This window comes from Mustela nivalis (assembly GCF_964662115.1).
Source record: "Mustela nivalis genome assembly, chromosome: 18".
NCBI classification, from domain to species: Eukaryota; Metazoa; Chordata; class Mammalia; order Carnivora; family Mustelidae; genus Mustela; species Mustela nivalis.
In genome coordinates this window covers 51,277,204-51,299,532 of record NC_139037.1, presented here as the reverse complement: position 1 = coordinate 51,299,532, position 22,329 = coordinate 51,277,204, and the positions used below count along the sequence as shown (strand labels likewise).

The following is a 22,329-nucleotide window of genomic DNA, read 5'->3' as shown; positions in this document are numbered from 1 at the left end:
CCGGTGGCAGACAAGACAGCAGAGTAGCCTCTCAAAGACTGCTATCCAAAGTATTGAAAATACTCCCAGGTTTCTAAGGAAAATGTAGGGCAAAGGTGGGTGGATGAGTAGTGCAGGTAGGCAGTGGAAGTCAAAGCGATGACATCTGTGAGTCAATAATTGGTGGGCATTGGCTGGTTTAGGGCCATTCTTAACTGCTTGAGGGGGTGGTTTCAGTTTCCCTCAGGATGATTGGCTCTCCGGATCTTCCATGTGAGCTGAGACTCCAACTGGAAAGAATCCAACCAGAAAGTTTGAGGTCAAAATGGAGGCACCCGAAGTCCTCTTTTAGTGGCATGTGTACAGCCCGAGTGCCCCACTGGAAATAGTATTCCCCATACAAGGGTTTTCAGTTTTTTGTTTTTTGGGTTTGTTTTGTTTTGTTTTGTTTGTTTGTTTTCTGGTTTTGGGTTTGCTTTATTTTGTTTTGTTTTTCCTATCTTTGTATCCTCAAGTTTCATTTAAATTCGATTCCAAATTTATTATTATTATTATTATTATTATTTTAATTTTCAGTGTTTTTCCTTTAAATTGTATCACAGATGAGGTCTCAAGGGTTTTATAATAATTATATATTGAAAAGACTCTTAGTATCTGGTATATAATTTTACACTATTACATTGTGCATTTGCTAAACATATGGGAGTCCTAAGGCTGCTTTAACAATGTACCACAAATAGGGATGCCTGGGTGGCTCAGTTGTTAAGCGTCTGTCTTCAGCTCAGGTCATGATCTCAGGGTCCTAGGATAGAGTTCCGCAAGATGCTCCTGCTCAGTAGGGACCCTGCCTGTGTGCATTCTCTCTCTCTCTTGCAAATAAATAAAATCTTAAAAAAAAAAAAAAAAAAAGTACCACAAATAGGGTAGCCTAAAACAGAGATGTTAAAAAAAAAAAAAAAGAAAAGAAAAAAGAAAGAAAGAAAGAGAAGCCAAAATAAAACAAAAACAAATGTACTGATTCCTAGTTCTGAGTGTGGAAGGTGTCTGCAAGGCCCTGTTCCATCTGAAGCCTGTTAGGGAAAAAAATCTTTCCTTGTCTCTTCTAGCTTCTGGTCTTGGTGAACAGAGTTTGACTTTCTCTGGCTTGTTGTGCATCACTTCAGTCCTTCATCTTCACAAGATGCATGTCTTTATATAGGGACACCTGTCATATTGAATTAGAGGCCTGCTCTACCCCAGGATAACCTCATCTTAACTCATTATATCAGTGAAGACCCCACTTCCAGTAACATCACACTGAGGAAGCCAGGGGCCAAGGTGGGGGCGGGGATTAGGACTTAACAATACCTTCTCTGAGAAAAAGCACAGTTCAACTCATAATAGTAAGGATATTGATAATCTTTTATATTAAGTCAAAAACTAATTTAACCAGACCACCTGATATGCTTAATGTTATGTTCTCCTTTGCGCAAATCTAGAAATGTCTAGTAAGAAAGAGTCACAGTGTATTTGCTGATGGGAAATGAAACCTGTTTGATTTTTGTTTGCATAATTTTTAAATTACTGCTAGTAAAGCAGGAAGACTGATGTCACTATGTTAAGGATTTGCTCTGTGTTCTTGTAGGGACACAAAGCAGGCTGCTCCAAAAGGTGGCACATAAAAGTTGTTCTAAGGTAAATGTAATAAAAACCCAGCAGATGCAGGAAGGGCCCTCTGCTTCCCACATAACTGCCTAATACACATCGGAAAGGTGAGCCTGCAGCAGGAAGACAAGTGTTAACTGAGGCCCCTGTCTGCCTGATGGTACAGTCTTGTTTTTCCGAGCTTCTCTTTTCACCTTGCCAAGGAGTCTTCTTCCCAGCCCCTCTCCTTAGCTCAAGTAAGCTTCGTGGTGCCTTGTTGTCTTTGGACTTGCATATCTGTGTGGGTTCCACGGACGTATGCCTATCTCATGTCAACTTGATTCTAAGGCCAGTGAGATGGACCACAGGGCAGGGGAAGTTCTCCCTCCCTGACATTCTCAATTCTCTTGTTGGTCTGACACTTGAAATACAATCTCTGCTGTTTCAGGTATGTAATCACGTCATCCATGAATAATAACAGTTCTAGCCTCCTACTTCCCTTGTCTTGTTTCCACCTTTACCTGTTTCTCTGGGTCCCCGCTCAGGCATCCTCTGTGTAGTGAGCGGGAAGAGCCCAGACTGGGCTCCTAGTCCCAGACTCACTTTTATGAAAATGCTCTCAGTGTTGACTGCTGATCATAGTGTTTGCTGAAACTTCCTTGCCGAGATATAATTTCAAATGTTGTATTTGGCATGATTTTACTACCAAATATCTTAGTGATGGGTCAACCATACTCAAATATGTTTTGCTTAAATCTGTTATTTTGAGGGGCGCCTGGGTGGTTCAGTGGGTAAAGCCTCTGCCTTTGGCTCAGGTCATGACCCCAGAGACCTGGGATCCAGCTCTGCATCTGGCTATCTACCCAGCAGGGAGCCTGCTTCCCTTCCTCTCCCTGCCTGCCTCTCTGCCTACTTGTGAACTCTGTGTGTCAAATAGATAAATAAAATCTTAAAAAAAAAAAAAAAAGAAAGAAGTCTGTCTTCAAGGTTTGTCCTGTGATACAAATGGCATTATTGCCTTCTGCTATGATGCCAAGTTGTGTGTGTGTGTGTGTGTGTGTGTGTGTGTATTCAAGAATCAATTAGGTGGAGGACCTTTATTAGGAAGAGAGCTGATCATGATGTGGGAAAAAAAGGCAGAAGAAAAAATACTAATATCCTTATACCTACAGGTAATTGACATATCCTTGAAACAGGTAGAGTCACATTCCTCTAAGGACTCAACTGCCATCATAATAGGTTGCTAACGGGAAAAGACAATCCTGACCTGAACTCCCCAACCCCTACCAGGATGCTGTAAGTCTACTTTAACATAAAACATTTCCTTTGGAAACTTACCTTTTCTCTACAACCCCCTAGCTACCTAGTGGTAATCATCCTCCAAGCAGATGGCTGGCTGATAGACATCAGAAGGGTTCCCTGACTAAGGATTTTTGGTTGGCAATAAATGACCTTTTCCCAAGAACCAATAGCCCCCATCAAGGTCCTGGATACCTTGCTTCCAAAATTCCTTAGATTCTTATGCTATCCCAAACCCCCTCCAACTTCAAAGTATATAATGGGCCACACCTCATGATAGAGTGTGGTCTTTCTTCCCCTGGGTCCTGTCCCCATGATTTCATAAAATCACCTTTTGCACCGTAGACATCTCAAGAATTCCTTACTTGCCATGGGTATCAAGCCCTAATGTTCTTTCCTACATGGATACCAGAGATTAACAGTTTATATCACAAACAGTTGCCTACCTATATAACAGACACATGAAAGAATGTTCAACATAATTAGCCAACAGGGAGAGTCAAATCAAAATCACATTGAGATACCACCTTACACCAATTAGTATGGCCAAAATTAACAAGACAGGAAACACCAGATGTTGGAAAGGATGTGGAGAAAGGGGGACCCTCTTACACTGTTGGTGGGAATGCAAGTTGGTGCAGCCACATTGGAAAACAGTGTGAAGATTTCTTGAGAAATTAAAAATAGAGCTACCCTATGACCCTGCAGTTGTACTGGGTATTTACCCCAAAGATACAGATGTAGTAAAAAGAAAGGCCATCTGTACCCCAATGTCCATAGCAGTAATGGCCATAGTCACCAAAGTGCCAAGATCCAAGACGCCCTTCAACAGATGAATGGATAAGGAAGATATATGGTCCATATATACAATGGAATATTATGCCTTCATCAGAAAGGATGAATACCCAGCTTTTCTATCAACATGGATGGGACTGGAGGAGAGAATGCTGAGTGAAATAAGTCAAGCAGAGAGAGTCAATTATCATATGGTTTCACTTACTTGTGTAGCATAAGGAATAACACGGAAGACATTAGGAGAAGGAGAGAAGTGAATTGGGGGAACTCAGAAGGGGAGATGAAGCATGAGAGACTGTTGACTTTGAGAAAAAAAACTGAAGGTTATGGAGGGGATGGGGTGGGGGGTTGGGTGAGCCTGGTGAGGGGTATTAAGGAAGGCACGTATTGCATGGAGTACTGGGTGTGGTGCATAAACAATGTTGGAACATTGGGGAAAAAAATAAAATTGAAAAAAAAAAAAAGAAGAAGAGTTGTCTATCTGGAGGACAAATGTTGTTTGATAAATATTTTGTCCTCCCTTTCTCCTCTGAATATAATCCCCTCTTTGGAAATTTGAAATCCTACCTCCTCCTTCTTAAGTCACCGTGACACAGAAGCTTCAAACACTTGTCTTTGAGCCTCATGTCTTTCTCGCTCCCATAATTAAGAACTTCATTGTTTTCTCTACTGAAAATGTCTTATATCATTTTAAGTCTTAGACCAGCCAAAGAATTGAGAACAGCACAGGAAAAACAAATTTTCCTCTCCTCACATTCATTCTGTTGTGTGAACTGACCTCCACACTGCAGACCCGAAAGAGAACATACAGACAGAGCTGCGCATCAAGGGCAGCCGTAGATTCGTTGCTTTGTCAGCCATGGAGGCCTTAGCAGGTCGGGCCTTCAAACCTGCAGCCCGCCTGGGAAAAGGGCTGGGGGTTTGTAGGGAAATCTGGGATTATGTCCCATTTCCAAAGGAATTGGTGTCTGTGCTGCCAGCCACATTCATCATGTTGTCAGGGTGGAACCAGGTTCCAAAATCAAAGGGCTGAGAAGTGAGGAGAAGAGGTTTGTGGGGAAGAGAAAGGTTACTTATTTGGGAATGGAGTCTCACTGAGGTGGGAAGCAGAGGCAGAAGAAAAATTACTCAATTTCCTTACCCACTGACAAGCCCTTGATACAGGCAGAGTGACTCACCCTGAGGTTTTGCTAAGGACAAAGGGCAATCCTAGCCTGACAGGCTCCTTCCCCCAACCAGGATCCTGGAAGTCTACTGTAACTATTCCTTGTAACTTTATCTCCAAATGCTCCAAGATACGTGTTGACAATCATTCCCAAGCATATGGCCCACTGACATACATCTAAAGGGTCTCACAACAAAGGTTTTATTGCCAATAATGAATAACCTTTTCCCCAATAATACCTAGCTCCTCAAGGTTCTGGAAACCTGGCTTCCAAAACTCCTTAGAGACTTACACCATCCCTGACCCCCTCCCAACTGGCGATTATATAATGAACCACTTTTCACAGGCCCAGTGCAGCAGCTCTTTCTGCCCAAGGTCCTGTCCCTGTGCTTCAATAAGCCACCATTTTGCATCAAAAATGTCTAAAGAATCCTTTCTTGGTCATCAGCTCTGCACCTCACACACCAAACCTCACTTAATATTCTAAGAACCAGGTTCCTAATCAAAGGGCTGAGAAGCGAGAAGAGAAAGGTTACTTATTTGGAAATGGAGTCTCACTGAAGCATTAATTGCTTTTATGTTTGTTCAACCTGATGCCTTCCAAGTGGTTTTCATTTCAGTGACCAAGACAGCTGTTTTAAGAAGACTACATAGTTTACAGTGAGAAACCACTCAGTCTTTTCTGGAATGGCTAAAATAAAGAAAAGCGACAACACCCAATTTTCCTGAGAATGCTGAGAGTTAGAATTCTCATATCGCTGATGGGAAAGTAAAAAGAACATGCAGTGTGGAAGACTGTGTGTCAGGTCCTTAGGAACAGAAACAGGTACTGGAGGGGAATATTTAGTCACCCAAAAATATGTCTCCTTGGCCTGAACATTATTTTCGGGTCAGTTATTTTGAATCAAGGAAGATAAAGGAAAAAACTCTGAAATCCTGTGTTTACTTTGAAAGAGACATTTGCATTTATATGTGTGTAAGCTGTCTCTCTCTGTGTAGCAGAAAGAGGGAGAATGTGTCAGTCTCCAGAAACTCTGATGGTGGGAAGGCAGGGCTCAACTCTGTTCCCAGCCCCAGCCTTGGTTCCCCTGCTTGACCTGGTCACATCCCCAGTTCCCTCCCAGCCGGGTCACCTGTGGAGTTTCAGAAAGGATCTTCTCTGTGGGCCTCTCCCTCACTTTCTGTCAGTTGGTTTGGGCAAAAACAACACTGTGGTGTTAATTAGGGGCTCAGGTGATTCTCCGTGAGGCCCGGGATAGGGGTGGGGTTGGGTGGGAGCCTGAGGGCTTTTGGTGGTTGTCTGAGAGTAGATTTTCAGTTCTGGTCTTGGAGAGGTGACAAGGTCTCTGCTCCCTGAGTCTGGGACGGTCAGGTTCCAATGCTGATGCTGAAGGTATGAGTGGCAGTGGCAGGGGACCCCTCCCTCCCCACAAAGCAGGAGAGGAAAATGCAGGGATGGGTGTCCTCAGGGGAGCTCAGTTTCTGAGCTGCTCCTCACGCAAAGGACTGGGAAGTTGGGCCTTTTCTGCATCTCTGAGTCCTGCCCACGGGCGAGCGGTGTGAGGACAAGGAGCTCTGTTGCTGGATTTCAGGGCATTTTCTCCTGATGCAGCTGTGATTTTCCCCCAGATCCCTCATGAGGACGAAATCTAGAGGTGGAGGCGAAGACAGAAATGGCCGGTTCTCAGGTGAGCCTGGTGTTCCCGCGGAGCCATGTGCTCTGGTTCTCCGCAGACCCTCGCGTTTAGAAGCTGCAGATGCAGATGCCTCTAGTGCGGGTGCTTCTCGCTTCTACGTTTACCTGTTTTTAAGATCTTGTCAGAAATGTACTCATGGTTAGATCTTTAGAATGCTTCTCTATGTCCTAGAGCCTTCTGTCCTTTGTCCCCAACCTGGCTTCGATAGGACATCAGCCATTGTCACTTTGAATTAAGGTCTCGCGAGGAGTGACAATATTCCATTGGTGGCAGATCCAGAGGGGAAGGTGTCGAGTCCTAAATTCTTATGGCTGATGAGGTCTGGTCCTGGGATATCAGGGAGGGAAATAATTTCTCATTCGGGCTCATCTGAATTCTCGATCAGTTGTGTGCAGCCGGGGAGGAAGGAAATGCAGATAAGAGCTCGGTGGGTATGAGTCCAGAAAAACTTGGAAACGTCTCATTCTAAGAAAGGGGGTGTGTGTGTCCATCTTTAGCACGTGAGAGAGATATTCTACTTAAAATGCACTAGAAGAGGGTGCCTGGGGCCTCAGTCAACTAAGGTTTGACAGTCGATTGCCGCTCAGGTTGGGATCTCAGGGTCCTGGTCTCGTATCCCAGCTTCAGGCTCTGTGCCCAGAGGGGAGTCTGCTTGACATTCTTTTTACTCCTCTCCTGCCCTTCCCGACCTCCTCTAAAATATAAGTCTGTCTTGGGGAGTGAGGATGGTTCAGTTAAGAGTCTGCTTTTTGCCTCAACCTCAGGTCGTTATCCTGGGGACTTGAGATCCAGGTTCATTGGGTTCCCAGGTCGGCAGGGATCCTGCTTCTTCCTCCCCCTCTGCTTTACTGCCTGTTTGTGGTCTCTCTCTTGCTCCTTTTGAAATAAATACAATAATTTTTTTTCAAAATTTTATTTATTGTGGTACTTGGGTGGCTCAGTGGGTTAAGCCTCTGCTTCCAGCCTGGTCATGATCTCAGGGTCCTGGGGTCCAGCCCCACATCAGGCTCCCAGGTGGGCAGGGATCCTGCTTCTCTCTCTTCCTCTTCTGTTCTGCCTACTTGTGCTCTCTCACTTGTCTCTTGTTGAAATAAATACAATCTTTGTAAAAAGTTTTATTTGTAAGAAAAAGAGTGAAAGCACAAATAGGGTGTGTTATGGGCAGAGGTAGAAGGCTCCCCACTGAGTAAAGACACTCCCCCACCACCTCAATGTAGGAGGCCATCCCAGGACCTTGTGTCTTGGCCTGAGTAGAAGGCTGATGCCTTCTGACTGAGCCACCCAGGTGCCCCTATAAACAGAATCTTTAAAGAAGATGAAAATAAAAATAAATCTTAAAAATTAAAAGAAAGGAGTAAGCTAAGTATTACTAATGAAGTATGATGAAGTTCTAGAACCTAGGTGAGGTTTGGTGGGCTGAAGTCTGGAGCCGATGACCAAGAAAGAATTCTTGAGACATCTTTGGTGCAAAATGGTGGTTTATTAAAGCATGGGGACAGGACCCATGGGCAGGAAGAGATGCTGCCCTGGATTGTGAGGGATGGCAGGTTATATACCCTGTGGTTGGGGGAAGGTAAGGGGAAGGGAGGTTTCAACAGAGTTTTCATATGTTAAAGAGGGCCTACAAGGTGCCAGGAGGAGGCCTTGCTTGACCTTGTGGCTTGATCAATGTCGTCTTTAGGCCAGCCATTAATATCAAGATAGTTGGGAGATTCTTGGTGGGGTGTTATGATCCTGCTTTTATTTACCTTCCTTTCTACCTTAGCCTCCTCTAGTTTCATTTATGATGGGGAGGGAGACATTAGGGCTTGAGGAACTGAGAGTTATTTGCCTCTGGAAATTTGTGCTGTTGATAAAGTAACTTCTTTGTAGATCTCTAGGACATTTGTAGAGCAAGGGAGATTCCTGTCTTGCAGGATTGTGATCTCTGCAAGTTAACTATTTGTTTATCGTTCATGGCAGTGAAGGGTGCCTGAGGAATGCTACACATATTACGGAGGGGAGCAGGTGGAGAGGGGGGTGCAAGACGCCAGCTTTTGCTTTGTCTTTAGCCAGCCTCCTGCTCCCTCATCATTACTAGCACAGGGATGCTCTGCCATCTCAGTGTAGTGTCTCTGTCAGTCATTTGGGGCCCCAGACATGGGTCTTTGATCAGCTGGAAGCCTGTCCCGCACCGCTGCCAGAATTCCCTGAGGCAGGACAAAGGTGGTGGAAGTTTCCTGAAGACCCGAAGAGATGAGCAGGCAGTAGGGCATAGGAGAGCCTGTCTGCAAGGGGTGGGGGCTGGGGTGGGGTTGTTTCTTAAAGGGGGAAGGAAGGTGAGGAGTTCTGGGGAACCAGGAACTTGCTCCTTTCTGCACACTGTTGCTGGTTGTCAGAAGCCCATTGGTTCCTTATGCTCTTGGGAAATTTTGAGGTGGGTCCCCTGCTGAGCCTATCTGGACTCAGCCAAGGGGATACTGGGACCCTTCCTCCACTCCTTTGCTCAAGCCTCCTTGCCTAAAAGTAGCCTCTACAAATCTTACAGTAATTCAGTTGTTTATGTATATCTGCTGTATTTCCAAAATCAGATTTATATTCTGAAATCCTGTTTTCAGCCAAGTGGAAACTCCAGTGATGATGTGTCCTTTGATGTGCATTAGGTGCGGATAACATTTGTTTCCATTCAGCTGATGGGAACTTCTTTTATTGGCTTGGTGCTGTCTGCCAGATCCTCCCCTGAAATGTTCCTATTTTCCTTCCTGTCATTTGTAAGGAACATGGGATACTGAGGAATATGCAGGAACTGTGGCATTTCAGGTGTAAACTTCTTTCTTCTGTGTTTCGCTTGCTTATAGGTTCGTTCTTTCTTTCATTCTTTCTTTTATGCATTTTCTCAGTTGTGAGATGGAGAGAGCGCATGAATGAGGACAGGGAAAGAAGGAGAAGCAGATTACCCATTGAATGGGGAGCCCAACTGAGGGTTCCATCCCAGGAGTCTGGGATCATGACCTGAGCTGAAGGCAAACCCTGAGCAACTAAACTATCTGGTTCCCTCTTGCTTATAGTTTCTGAGGAGGAAAACAAAGTCAAAAGAGATGTGGATAAAATTCAATTTCCTTCAGCTTCCAATCTCTTGATAAATACCTGAGAAAGACAGAGTGGGACATTCCTCAGGGAACTCACAAATGTCTCAAGGTTAATGTTTTGTTGGATGCAAAAAACAGCCTTAGCTTGACAGTATACCTCCAGGATCTTGTAATTCCACTTTAACAGATGAAAATTCCTTTGGAAACTCCCTTGAACTCTATTCCCTAAATGTAGCTTGGCCATGATCCTTTAAGCTTGTGGCTCTCTGGTAGATATCTGGAGGGTCTCCTGACTAAAGGGTTACTATACAGTGACTGGCCTGATCAAAACACCAGCTGGGAGGCCCTGAGGGTCCTGGAAACTTGCTTCCAAATTCCTTAAAGCCTCCTGCTATCCCTCACCCCCTCCCCATCTGAACACATAGAACCACTCACTGCTCACAACCTTCCTCGTCCCTTGCATTAGGACCACAGTGTTTGTACTATAGGTATATCAACAATTCCTTCATCATTCACTCCAGAACCCCAATATTTCACATCAGAAACATGTCTAGAATTGCTTGACCATTGGTTCCTCTCCCACATCCCAACATTTTGCACTGAACAAGGAGGGCTGTCACCTCTGTGCCGTGGATAGAGTTGACTTCTGAGAGTGAAAGGAGTGAAAGTTCTCAACCAGGCAGCGCCCTGCCCCATAGGTTTTCTTTCTTCCCACACTCACATCATGGAGATGAAAAGGTCAGGTCTGGTTCTAGCTGCTGACACTTTCTCTTCATCTTAGGGACCATCTTAGGGGCACACTTTGTCGATGGTTACTTGGTGACTGTGGTATTTGTTACAGGGACTGCTCACCTTCAGGGATGTGGCCATAGAATTCTCCAAGGAGGAGTGGGGACGCCTGACCCACACCCAGAGGCAACTGTACAAGGACGTGATGTTAGAAAACTATGGACATCTCCATTTCTTGGGTAAGGAAGACTCCTTCCAGGTTTCTAAAGCCCCACACAGGGTTTTGTCACTTCCTGTGAAGACTGCCTCTTGGGAGATTTCTCTTGGAATGACTGGATTCCAGATCCAGGCAGAAAGGGAAAAAAGTAGGGGTTTGTGGATGGAGAGACAAATCTTCATGATGTTTCCTTTTCAGCCTCAGCTTCTCCTTCCTCAAGGTAACATCATGGCTTGTGAAGATGAGTGGCAGTTTTCAACATTGAGTGACATAGAATAGTGCTGCTTACATCTGAGACTGAAATATACTTTTCTTATTATGTCTGCTACTTGGAAGTGGAGGTCAGGATGTGAACATTGGAAATGCCTCCAGTGTGTTCTAAATGGACTGTTGGGCAACAGCTTTTGGGAAACCATTTTCTAGAATTGTCTAATATCATCTCTACTCTACTGAACACAAGACTCATGGGAAGTTAGAATCAGCAGCAATAGTCATTTTCCTTTTTCCTCATAAACAGGTCTCCTCCTGTCAAAGCCAGACCTGATCATGTTTTTGGAGCAAGATAAGCAGCTCTGGGATGTGAAGAGAAAGGAGTCCGGAGGCTTCCATCCAGGTAGTTGGGAATGAATGAGGCAGATGACAGAGGGCAGGTCCAAGTCTTAAGGAGGAAGGTAGAACTTAAGCTGTGGTTCGGGTAGCTCTCCTTGAATGAAAATCAGTTGGAGACGTGTCCAGTTTTATCTTTCTCTCTCTGTCTCTCCCAGAGGGACATCTGCTCTCCAACATTATCAAGTTCTTTCATTCTCTAGGGATTCTCCTTCAGCTCCAGTGATGATCCAGCATATAATCATTTATAATTGGAGGCGGAGGCCTCTTTAATCTCCCTCCATTGCTATGAGGACCCTGGGGAAGTCATCGTATTTCTGAGGACCTCTACGCTAAAGTCTTTGTAAATTCTGGTTTTCATCATGAGATAAGCAGTCAGGGGGTTTGGTGCAGAAATTCCCAGAACACTTGAGACAGATTTCAAATGTTCTCTGGCTTATACTTTCTAATGTTACAGAGGCTTTAATCTTAGGCCTACAGGGGCGCCTGGGTGGCTCAGTGGGTCAAAGCCTCTGCCTTCGGCTTCGAGCCTCTGCCTTCGAGCCCCACATCGGGCTCTCTGCTCTGCGGGGAGCCTGCTTCCTCTTCTATCTCTGCCTGCCTCTCTGCCTACTTGTGATCTCGGTCTGTCAAGTAAATAAATAAAAATCTTTAAAAAAAAAAAAAAAATCTTAGGCCTACAAAACTGAGATTGAGTAACTTCATCAGTTAACAAAGCACCGCCCTAAAATGAGAAAATGTACTGCTTTATTTCCCTTCAAATGTTCTTTTTTTTTATTCTTTCTTTCTTTCTTTTTTTTTTTTTCATATAGTTATTTCCACTCTTTGAGTTTGGTTCCTCAGTGGTGAGATAGTGTAATAATGTCTCTCTTGGTTTCCTAGAATTCCTACTTAACAAATGCTATTGGGGAACTAGCACATTTAGAACTTGAACTTGTAGCCTTTTATAAAGTCTCATTTATTACATTATTTTTTAATAATTGCATCATGATTCTATCTTCTGTGAACTTCTTGTGACTTTGTCATATGTGTTATCACTTTCTGATTAATTCTATATGTGATTTAGCTCAATATTTTATACATCAAATGTCCTGATATGACATGTGCATGTGCTTTTTAAGAAGTGAGTTAGACTGTTAGTAAAATTCCCATATATTTTGTTTAAAAATTTTATTTGAGAAACAGAGAGAGAGAAAAAGTGAGTAGGGAAAGGGCAAAAGAAGAGGGAGAAGCAGACTCCCTGCTGAGCAGGGAGTCCAGTGTGGGGCTGGATCCCAGAACCCTGAGCTCATGACCTGAACTGAAGGAAACTGCTTAACTAATTGATCCCCACAGGTACCCCAAATCCCAATGTTTGGAAAATCATCTTTTCAGTAATGTGATGTTATTTCTGGGAAATTAATAATAAACTTTTTCTTCCACATTCCTCAGAATGTATCAGAATTTAACCCCAAATATTAATTTCATATACAGTGTCTCTCAGCATATTTATCAACTTTCACGGTGTTTATTTACTGAGAAAAGAAGATGTTGTTTGTTTCCTCTGTCTTACAGAATGAATTACAGGGTTACAATCTGTGCAGGAGGAGGAGTGTATTAATAATACAGTATTTCTTTCAAGTCTTTTAATTGCTCATAAAATTTTCATTTATAGCTTTTTGTGATTGATTTTATTTTATTTTAATTAATTAATTTATTTATTTTTCATTTGACAGAGAGAGATCACAAGTAGGTTAGAGAGGCAGGCAGAGAGAGAGAGGGAAACAGGCTCCCTGCTGAGCAGAGAGCCCGATATGGGACTCGATCCCAGGACCCTGAGATCATGACCCAAGCCAAAGGCAGCGGCTTAACCCACTGAGCCACCCAGGTGCCCCTGTGATTGATTTTAATGAGAATTCTTTACGATGCTCTAGTCCATGAAGACATGCCAATCAAATGCTTGTTTTTCATGGGTACATGGACACAGTTTTAAATTATGGTTATATTGAAGTTTTCCTTTTCTGTTATACATCAATGTTTTATTTAGAATTTCGTGGGTCAAGTTTTGTCTTACTCTGGTATGGTTATTTCCTAATAATGTGCTGCTTCTCTCTGGCTCATTCAAGAAAATTAGCTAGGTGTAGATTTGGTTTTATCTGTGTATGTTGTTATAGAAAGAGAATTTTTCAGCTCAGTATATTTCAAGACCATCGAAGTATGCCTCAAAAAAGAATGACCTTCATGCTTTTTGCTGGTAAATTTTGTGTGTCTTTGTCTTGTGTTTGTATGTCACACATACATACTGTGTGACCCCTACTTTTTGTCTCCTTGGTGAGTGATCAGTGAATGTTGTACCATTTCTAGGTGAGTGGTTGTCAACATAGAATTCATTTCACCATGTATTTGTGGGTGAATTTTTATTCTCTCTGCATGAAAGAGAGACTGTTTAGAATTCAAAGTAATTTTCAAACATTTCATACTTCTGTATCATGCTTTGGTATGAAATATGAAAGATAGATTTTATCTGTAATTGTAAGATGAATACCCATGATATGCCTTGGTACCTTTCTCATTGCCTTTTGTGTCTTCTGGGAGTATTTTCCTTGTGGTTACCTTAGAGATTCCTTAAAACAACATTGTTGTAAAACAAACCATTCCAACCTCTGTGTTGGGTACAAAGAAGATTCTTTCTCCTGTCTCGACCCCTGCACCCACTTTGTAAACAGTCACACATTCTTTTATGTTGTATACTTTATGACCTACTTTAATGATTTTTATACTTTTTTTTTTTTTTTTTAACAATGCTCTGTAGCAGAAATGAACGTGACTGGTATCTCATTACAACACTGCAGGTTGGTGTAATTGTCTACATATTTATTCAGCAGAGAGCTTTGTGTCCTTGTGTGATTGAGGTTCCTGGGAAGAATTCCTTTTATTTCTTCGAGAGAATATTCCTTTAATGGTTCTTTTTGTCTGTTTGTCTCCTTGGATAGATCTACTGGTAAACGTAGAGGGGTCTTGTCTTGAGAATGTCTTTATTTCTACATCTGTGGAAAAGAGTTCTGCCCAATAAAGTATTACTGGTGGTAATTTTCGATCTTTCAGTACTTGATTGCATTATGCCAGCCCCATTCTTGTTTCGACTCCTGGGAATCCCACTGCTGCTGTTCTGGGAGCTCTTGCACAAGGCGAAGTTCATTTGCCATGCCGTTCTAAAAGTCCATTTTCATTTGTGGTCTTTGATGGATTAACTACAACATGTTATCAGTCCTCCCATTCTTTGTATGTGGTCTGCTGTATATACCATAGTTTTATAAGGAAGTAATTTGAGGAAATTGAACATAAGGCAATCATAGGGAAAAGACATTTACTGTAGTGCACTGGAGTCATCAAGATAAACTTGTCTGGGTAAGTGGACCATTATTGATGAAAAGCACGTTATTCATTGGTTAACTGTATTTGTTAGTAGATCTGGAAGTATTCAGGGGCAGGTCGATCTCCAGAGAGGGATCAGTATTTTCAGTGTGATTCTTTTTTTTTTTTTTTCTTTTGACTGTATTTTATACATGCAGATGGATGTCCAAACAAAACCAGAGTAGTGGGGCACCTGGTTGGCTGAGTGAATTGAGACTCTGCCTTCAGCTCAGGGCATGGTGCCAGGATCCTGGGATTGAGCTCCACATCAGGCACGTTTCTTGGTGGGGAGCCTGATTCCTCTCTCTCTCTCTGCCTGTCTTTCTGCCTACTTGTGATCTCTCTCTCTCTATCAAATAAAGTTTTAAAAATCTTTAAAAAAAATAAAAAGAGAAAGGCAGAATGGCAAAACTTTCATCAGATAAACTAGCCTTTTTAAGTTTTGGTAGAGATTGTATTTTCTATAGATCGCTTCAAGATTTATTGTTTTTAATATTCCAGTGAAGGAACATGGATGCATTTCCTAGTTATTCATTCTTTGATTCTTTCACAGTATATTACACTTTTCTTCTTTCTGGTTTGACCTCTACCATTATATTAAATTGGAAGAATTTGGGGGGAGGAGGGGGTTTGCTCAAAATATATGATGTGTCTGTTTTGGGAATTGTTCCTTGTTGTGTAGAAACAAAACTAATTTTTACGTGTTGGTTTGTGTACCAGTTTTATAAAATCCCTATGAGTTTCAAAGGATTAAAATCATAAGCATTGGGCACCCGGGTGTCTCAGTTGGTTAAGCGACTGCCTTCAGCTCAGGTCATGATCCCAGGGTCCTGGGATCGAGTCACGCATCAGGCTCTCTGCTCAGCGGGGAGTCAGCTCCCTCTGACCTTCTCCCCTTTCATGCTCTCTCTCACTGTCTCTCTCTCGAATAAATAAATAAAATCTTAAAAAAAAAAAAAAGGATTCCCAGGAGAAGCAATGGCCGTGGAGCAGGAGGATTCTAGACTCATGTGTCCTGACATGAGTGCCACTAGGCAACTGTCAGGTTATCCTAAATGACCAGACATTGGGCTGAGGAGTGACAGGACAGATTGCCAAGTGAAAGGAGAGAGAGGCCACATGGAAGATGGCAGATAATGTGGAGACATGTTTTAGGGAGGAGAGGAGTATAGGATTTTGGAGGGCAGGAAGCCCTGGCTATGCAATAGGTGTCATGAGAGAGGAGCACTCAGGGGATGCCTAAGGAGGTTTCCCAAAGCCATTGGCTTGGAAAGGGAAAAGGGCTGAATTTCATGAGTTCCTGGAACCAGCACATCTTAAAGCCTGGAGGTTTAATGATCAGTAGGTTTGGATGGGATAGAACCAGGAGGGCACTCGGGCGCTCCCGGACAAAAGGTTGGTAAACAACCTGGGGGCACGGAGTTTGGAAACAGTCATCTGAGGAACACCTGGGGTGCACAGTGGGGAGAGTATTCAGTAGTCAAGGAGCACATTCCTGAGAGGAAACATTCAGTGACATGTGGCTTCCAAAATATGGGATCTCTCTCCTGTCCTGTAGATAAGGCAGAGCCCCACTCAGTGAGGACACTGACTGGCTGCCTTGCTTACTCCAGTCCCCACCCCATGTGATCTGAGGGGACTGTCCTTCTCAGTGAGGCTTTCCTCAGGCTCTGCAAGGTCAGCCCCTGCCCACATCACATCTCCTGAGCAGAGATTCTGCAGGGCTGCAGTCCCGGTGGAGTTGATGTCAGGTCTCCTTTCACAAGCAGAGCAGAGCTCACCTAGTCCAAACTGGCCACATTCAGGCCAGGGACCAAACACTGCCCGTAGCAGGCAAGGAGAGCCCCTGAAGACCACTGTTCTAAAGGATACAGCAGGACACATCACTGACTTTTCTAATGGACCGAGGAAGGTAGAGAGTTAGACAAATGCTAAGATGAAAGAATTTATCCCAAAGAAAAAAATTAGACCAGGGCAGAAGATACAAGGGAAACAGATAGTAGTAACCGTAGAATTTAAGTCAACAATCAGAAGGATATTCAAAAGGTTGAGAAAAGGATAGTGAGAACTTTACCACAGAGATAAGAGTTAAAAAAATAATTGGGTGCTTGGTGGCTCACTTGGGGAAGCCACTGACTCCTGATTTCTGCTGAGATCTTGATCTCAGGGTCCTGGGATCAAGCCCCACATCAGGCTCATTGCTCAGCAGGGAGCCTGCTTCCCCCCCTCTCTCTGCCTGCTTCTCTGCTTACTTGTGAACTCTCTGTCAAATAAATAAAGGAAATATTTTTTAAAAAAATTATAAAAATCAGACATAGATGAACAATGCAGTAAGCGAGAATAGAAACAGGTTTGATGTAAGGGTATGCTGGAAGCAGAAGAATGACTTTGTCATATGGACGGGAAAATATAAAAATTCAGAGTCTGAACAAAAGCCAGAGGGAGAACAATCATGCATCACAGGATTTATTTAGGAAACTCATTGACCCCATCAATGATAGTAAAATTCCTAGGTCTTGGGCTTTTCTGTGCTGGTAGAGTATTGATTCCAAATTCAACTTTCATACTTTCTATTGATCTAAGGAGATTTACCTTTTCTTTGGTTCTTGTTTAGTAAATAAGTCTTTATAACTTGTCCATTTTTAGGAATTCTCTAGTTGTTTTTTTTGTTGTTGTTGTTGTTTTGTTTGTTTTTTCATAAATTTCCCCATTAATTATTATATTTTTTTATGGAGTTAACACATTGCCAGTTTATTTATTTTATTGATTGAAATGGGCATTATTTTCTGTGTTCCATTAGTGTTAATCTTGTATTTTATTTATTTCAGATTTTTCTTTATTTTGTTTCTCTACTTTCATCCTAGTTTCTTCCTTTTTTAGTTCTGGTGGAAATTAAGTTGGGTTTTTTTTTTTTCAACATTTTTCTTAACTTTGTATTGTATAACATGAAGAAATTGGGAAATGGAAAAACTGGCAGAAATAAACAATACAAAAAATGACCAAAACAGTAAAGAAAATTAAAATGATGATTTTTAGGGATTTTTTTTATGATTTTATTTATTTATTTGACAGACATCACAAGTAGGCAGAGAGGCAGGTAGAGAGAGAGGAGGAAGCAGGCTCCCCACAGAGCTGAGAACCCTATGTGGGGCTCCATCCCAGGACCCTGATCATGACCTGAGCCCAAGGCAGACACTTAATCGGCCCGATTTTTAAGGTCTATAATCATGTCTTGTGTGAACAGAGAGAGTTTTACTGTTTCTTCTTCAGTTTATATTCCTTTACTCTATTTTTGGTTGCATAATTGTTCTGGCCAGAGTGTCCAGTACTATACTCAAGGGCAGTGGTGGGGTCACTTCATTACCTGCTGATCATAAAGGAGAAGCTTGCAGACTGTCCCTACTGAATAGGTTAATTTGTAGCTTTTCATACATCTGTGGAATTTATTAGGTTGAACGGGTTTCCTTCTTTCTCTACTTTGTTTACAACATGACATGTCCAGTGTGCCCATATTTGTATTCTGTCTCACTTAATATGATCATGTCTTTTTTTTTTTTAAGAGTTTATTTATTTAAATGACAGACAGAGATCACAAGTAGGCAGAGAGGCAAGCAGAGAGAGGAGGAAGCAGGCTTCCTGCTGAGCAGAAAGCCAGACGCAGGGCTTGATCCCAGGACCCGGGATCATGAACTGAGCCAAAGGCAGAGGCCTTAGCCCACTGAGCCACCCAGGCACCCCAATCATGTCATTTTTTATCTTCATTCTGTTATCATGAAGTCTTCAAGTTATGGTTTTCTATATGTTGGAGGGCCCTTAATTCCTGGACCGTTTCCCACTTGGTGATCTTTTGTAAAAAGGGAAAAGGTGCTGTTGATTCAGATTGCTATTTATTGTGGGCTTCGAGTGAATATTCCTCATAGGCAGTAGTTTGTAAACTTTGTAGTGTCTTCGTCTGGCTTGCATGAGCTGGTAATGCTGGTGCCACAGAGAGAGTGTTCTGCTAGTTTCCCTGATCATCACTCCTTGGAAATGTTTGAGGAGATTTGCAGTCCTTTCTCCTTCAGTGTCTGTTTGAATATCCAGTGAACTCATCTGGCACACAATTTTTGTTTGTTGGATTTTTTCCTTTATTCCTCTTTCATTCGGCTTCAGGGTTGCAGATCAGTTGAGATTTTTTTGACTTTTCTGAAAGAGGGAGTGGAAATTGGTTATACCTTTTTTTGATATTTATACTTGTTTTTTAGTATCAATTTGTGGGCAATGATTATCCATTGTTGCCTCTTATAATAATTACTTTGATTCCTACAGTCAGTTAAACTGTGTCTGCTTTCACTTCTTCACCAGTCATTTTAGTCAGTTTTTTCTCTGTTATTCTTAATTTACTTCTTGGTCTTCCAGTGTTCATCTTTTCTGACAAACAGCTCTTCCTGTGGTTGATACCTTCCTATTTTTCACTGCACTCTATTTGGTTCAGTTCAGTTTTGTATTTCAGTATCCATTGTTCTGCTATTTTGATCTCATGTGACCCTTTTCCTGATTGTTAGAGATACAGGAAAGTGATTTGTGCTACACCATGACCATACTGCAGAATTCTCTATTGGACTCTGTGCTCAGTACGTTTTGTGCCATGTTATGTGTCCATGGAGAAATGAAGTCCTGATGACTCCTTCTCGGCCATTCTTCTGACATTGTCTGATTGACTTGATGCTTTTATATTAGCAGTCATCAGTATATTCTTCTGAATGTAGTAAGTATAATGGTTTTACTTTTATTTGGTATCTTTCAGCTTTATCTTCACATGACACTCAGAGTTTTCTGCTAAAGCGGAGCACAGAAGGTTCTTTCCAGAAAGTGTCAATGCACAGATACAAACATAGTGCTGTTGAGATTTTACACTTACGCACAGACTGGGACAGTGATGGGGAGAGTGAAGGGCATCAGAGAAATCCTGGACGATACACGCAAACCAAGGCAATTGCCCTTAATGAGAATCTCACTGCCCCAAATGGTGAAGGAAATAAAGTGCTGTGGAAAACCTCCCTTTTTAAGTCAACTGTTTCTGCAGAGCAGTGTGTTTCTGTCAGCACAAGCTCCAATCAAATATTCAATCATAGCGATTTGTGGACAGACTGTTCGGAACATCTGGAAAGTAACCTAGCCCAAGCTGAAAATAATAATTTGAGCCATTTGGAAGATAGGATTGGCCTGAACTTTCAGTCAAGTATTTCTGATCATCAGAGATTTAGAAATGAAGAACAAAGTGCTCAGTGGGATCCATATGAGACAGGCTTCACCGAGGAGTCCACCCTGCAGAATGACCAGAGGGTTTCCACTGGAGTCAGAATTGCTCAATGCACTGAATCTCAGAAAACATTGAACCAGGGCTCCAGTGTTCACAGATGTGTCAGGGCTAGGTTTGCAGAGAGCCATCATGAATGTGATAAATATGGAGAAGGCTTTCATTCAAACTCTAACCTGAGTATACATAACAGTGTACTTTTGGGAGACAATCCTCATAAAGATAATGAATGTGGGACATCTTGTAACCAGTCCTCCAGTGTTGGTGATCATCAGAGAATTCACAAGGGAAAAAATGCATTCAGTCCTAATAAACAAGGGACCATGTTTACTCGGTCAGTAAGTCTAAAAAGAAATGACATAGTTCCTAGGGGAATGGAAACCTACATCTTTAAGGAATGTGGTAAATCCTTTGACTGCCAATCAACACTGTCTCAACATCAGCGAATGCGTACTAGAGGAAAAGTATACAAATGTGAAGAAGGTGGTCAAACCTTTAAGGACTGTTCATCAATAAATGGACATTTGCAGATCTGTACTGGAGAGGAAAATTACAAGTGTAATGAAAGTGCCAAAGTCTTTAAATCACACTCAAAACTTACTGAACATCACAGAATTCATAGTGGAGAAAAACCTTACCAGTGTCAAGAATGTGGCAAGACTTTTAAGCATAATTCACACCTCAGTCGACACAGCAGAACTCATGCTAGAGCAAAACGCTATAAATATCAAGAATGTGGGAAGGCCATTAATGGGAGCTCAAGGCTTACTCAACATCAGAGAATTCATATTGGAGAAAAGCCTTACCAGTGTCAAGAATGTGGCAAGACCTTTAAAAATAATTCACACCTCAGTCGACACAGCAGCACGCATGCTAGAGCAAAACGCTATAAATATCAAGAATGTGGGAAGGCCATTAATGGGATCTCAAGGCTTACTCAACATCAGAGAATTCATATTGGAAAAAAACCTTACCAATGTCAAGAATGTGGCAAGGCCTTTAACCACAGGTCACCCTTTATTCGACATCACAGAAGTCACACTGGAGAGAAACGTTACCAATGTCAAGAATGTGGTAAGGCCTTTATTGACAGTGGTGCCCTTGTTCGACATCACAGAATTCATACTGGAGAGAAACCTTACCAATGTCAAGAATGTGGCAAGGCCTTTAACGTGCACTCACACCTCACTCGACATAACAGAACTCATACTAGAGCAAAACGCTATTAATATCAAGAATGTGGGAAGGCTATTAACTGAAGCTCAAGCCTTACTTAACATCAGAGAATTCATATTGGAGAAAAACCTCACCAATGTCAAGAATGTGGCAAGGCCTTTAACCACAGGTCACCACTTAATTTGACATCACAGAATTCACACTGGAGAGAAACATTACCAATGTCAGGAATGTGGCAAGGCCTTTGTTGACAGCAGGACCCTTACTCGACATCACAGAATTCATACTGGAGAAAAACCTTACCAATGTGAAGAATGTGGCAAGGCCTTTACCCACCTTTCACAACTTACTCGACATCACAGAATTCATATTAGAGAGAAACTTTATGTCCGGAATGTGGCAAAGCCTTTAATGAAAGCCCAACCTTTACTAAACATCACAGAATTCATACTGGAGATAAACCTTAATATCATGAATGTGGCAAGCACGTTAACCATAGCTCAGCCCTTATTCAATATCACAGAATTCATACTTGAGGGAAACCACATCAATATCACAAATTTTTAAAACCTTTATAATCACTCAATCCTCACTAATTATCATCAAAATTCATACTAGATAGAAAGCTTACCAGTGTACACAATGCAATAATAGGGGCACCTGTGTGGCTCAGTCGGTTAGGGTGCTCACTCCTGCTCAGGTTATGATTCCAGGATCCTGGGACCAAGCTCCTCATTGGACTCCCTGCTCAGTGGGCAGCGTGCTTCTCCCTCTCCTCCTGCCTGACCCTCCTCACTACTTGTGCTCTCTCTCCATCTCTCTGTCAAATAAATAAATAAAGTCGTGAAGAAAGAAAGAAAAAAATGTGAGAAAAATCAGTTAAGGAGTGCTCACCCATTCATGCCTATGAGAGAATTTATATCAGATGATAACTTCAGAAATAGAACCAGTGTGGCAAGGTCTTTGTCCAGCATGCACGCCTTCTAAACAGAGAATTCATACTGGAAAGACACTGGATGGATGTGGCCAAACCTCTAGCAGGCGCACAATCTTTACTGCACGTCACAGAATTCACACTGCAGAGAAAATTATGAATGTAATGAATGTGAGAGAGTGCCTATGGACAGCTCTCTCTTCACTCCATATCAGAGATTTCATATAGGAGAGTTAGTGTACAAATACTAAGAATGGGGATGCCTGGGTGGTTCAGTGGGTTAAAGCCTCTGCCTTCGGCTCAGGACATGATCTCAGGATCCTGGGATCAAGTCCCACATTGGGCCCTC

General features: G+C 42.4%; 1 protein-coding gene across 4 annotated transcripts in view; it reads left to right on the top strand.

The window, feature by feature from the left end:
* The window catches only part of LOC309852752 (uncharacterized protein), a 642,676-nt gene extending 621,461 nt beyond the window's left edge, over nt 1-21,215 (top strand). For 2 of the 4 annotated variants that reach the window (XM_082709982.1, XM_082709981.1), the window contains exons 2-6: nt 5,482-5,687; nt 6,491-6,549; nt 10,468-10,594; nt 11,090-11,185; nt 19,358-21,215. In XM_082709982.1, coding sequence (XP_082566108.1) covers nt 6,535-6,549; nt 10,468-10,594; nt 11,090-11,185; nt 19,358-21,099 — 1,980 coding nt within the window. In that variant the 5' untranslated portion in view covers nt 5,482-5,687; nt 6,491-6,534 and the 3' untranslated portion in view covers nt 21,100-21,215. The remainder of the gene's footprint in view (nt 1-5,481; nt 5,688-6,490; nt 6,550-10,467; nt 10,595-11,089; nt 11,186-19,357) is intronic. The other 2 variants (XM_082709980.1, XM_082709979.1) reach the window with 2 other exon arrangements.
* The last annotated feature ends 1,114 nt before the right edge of the window (nt 21,216-22,329 follow it).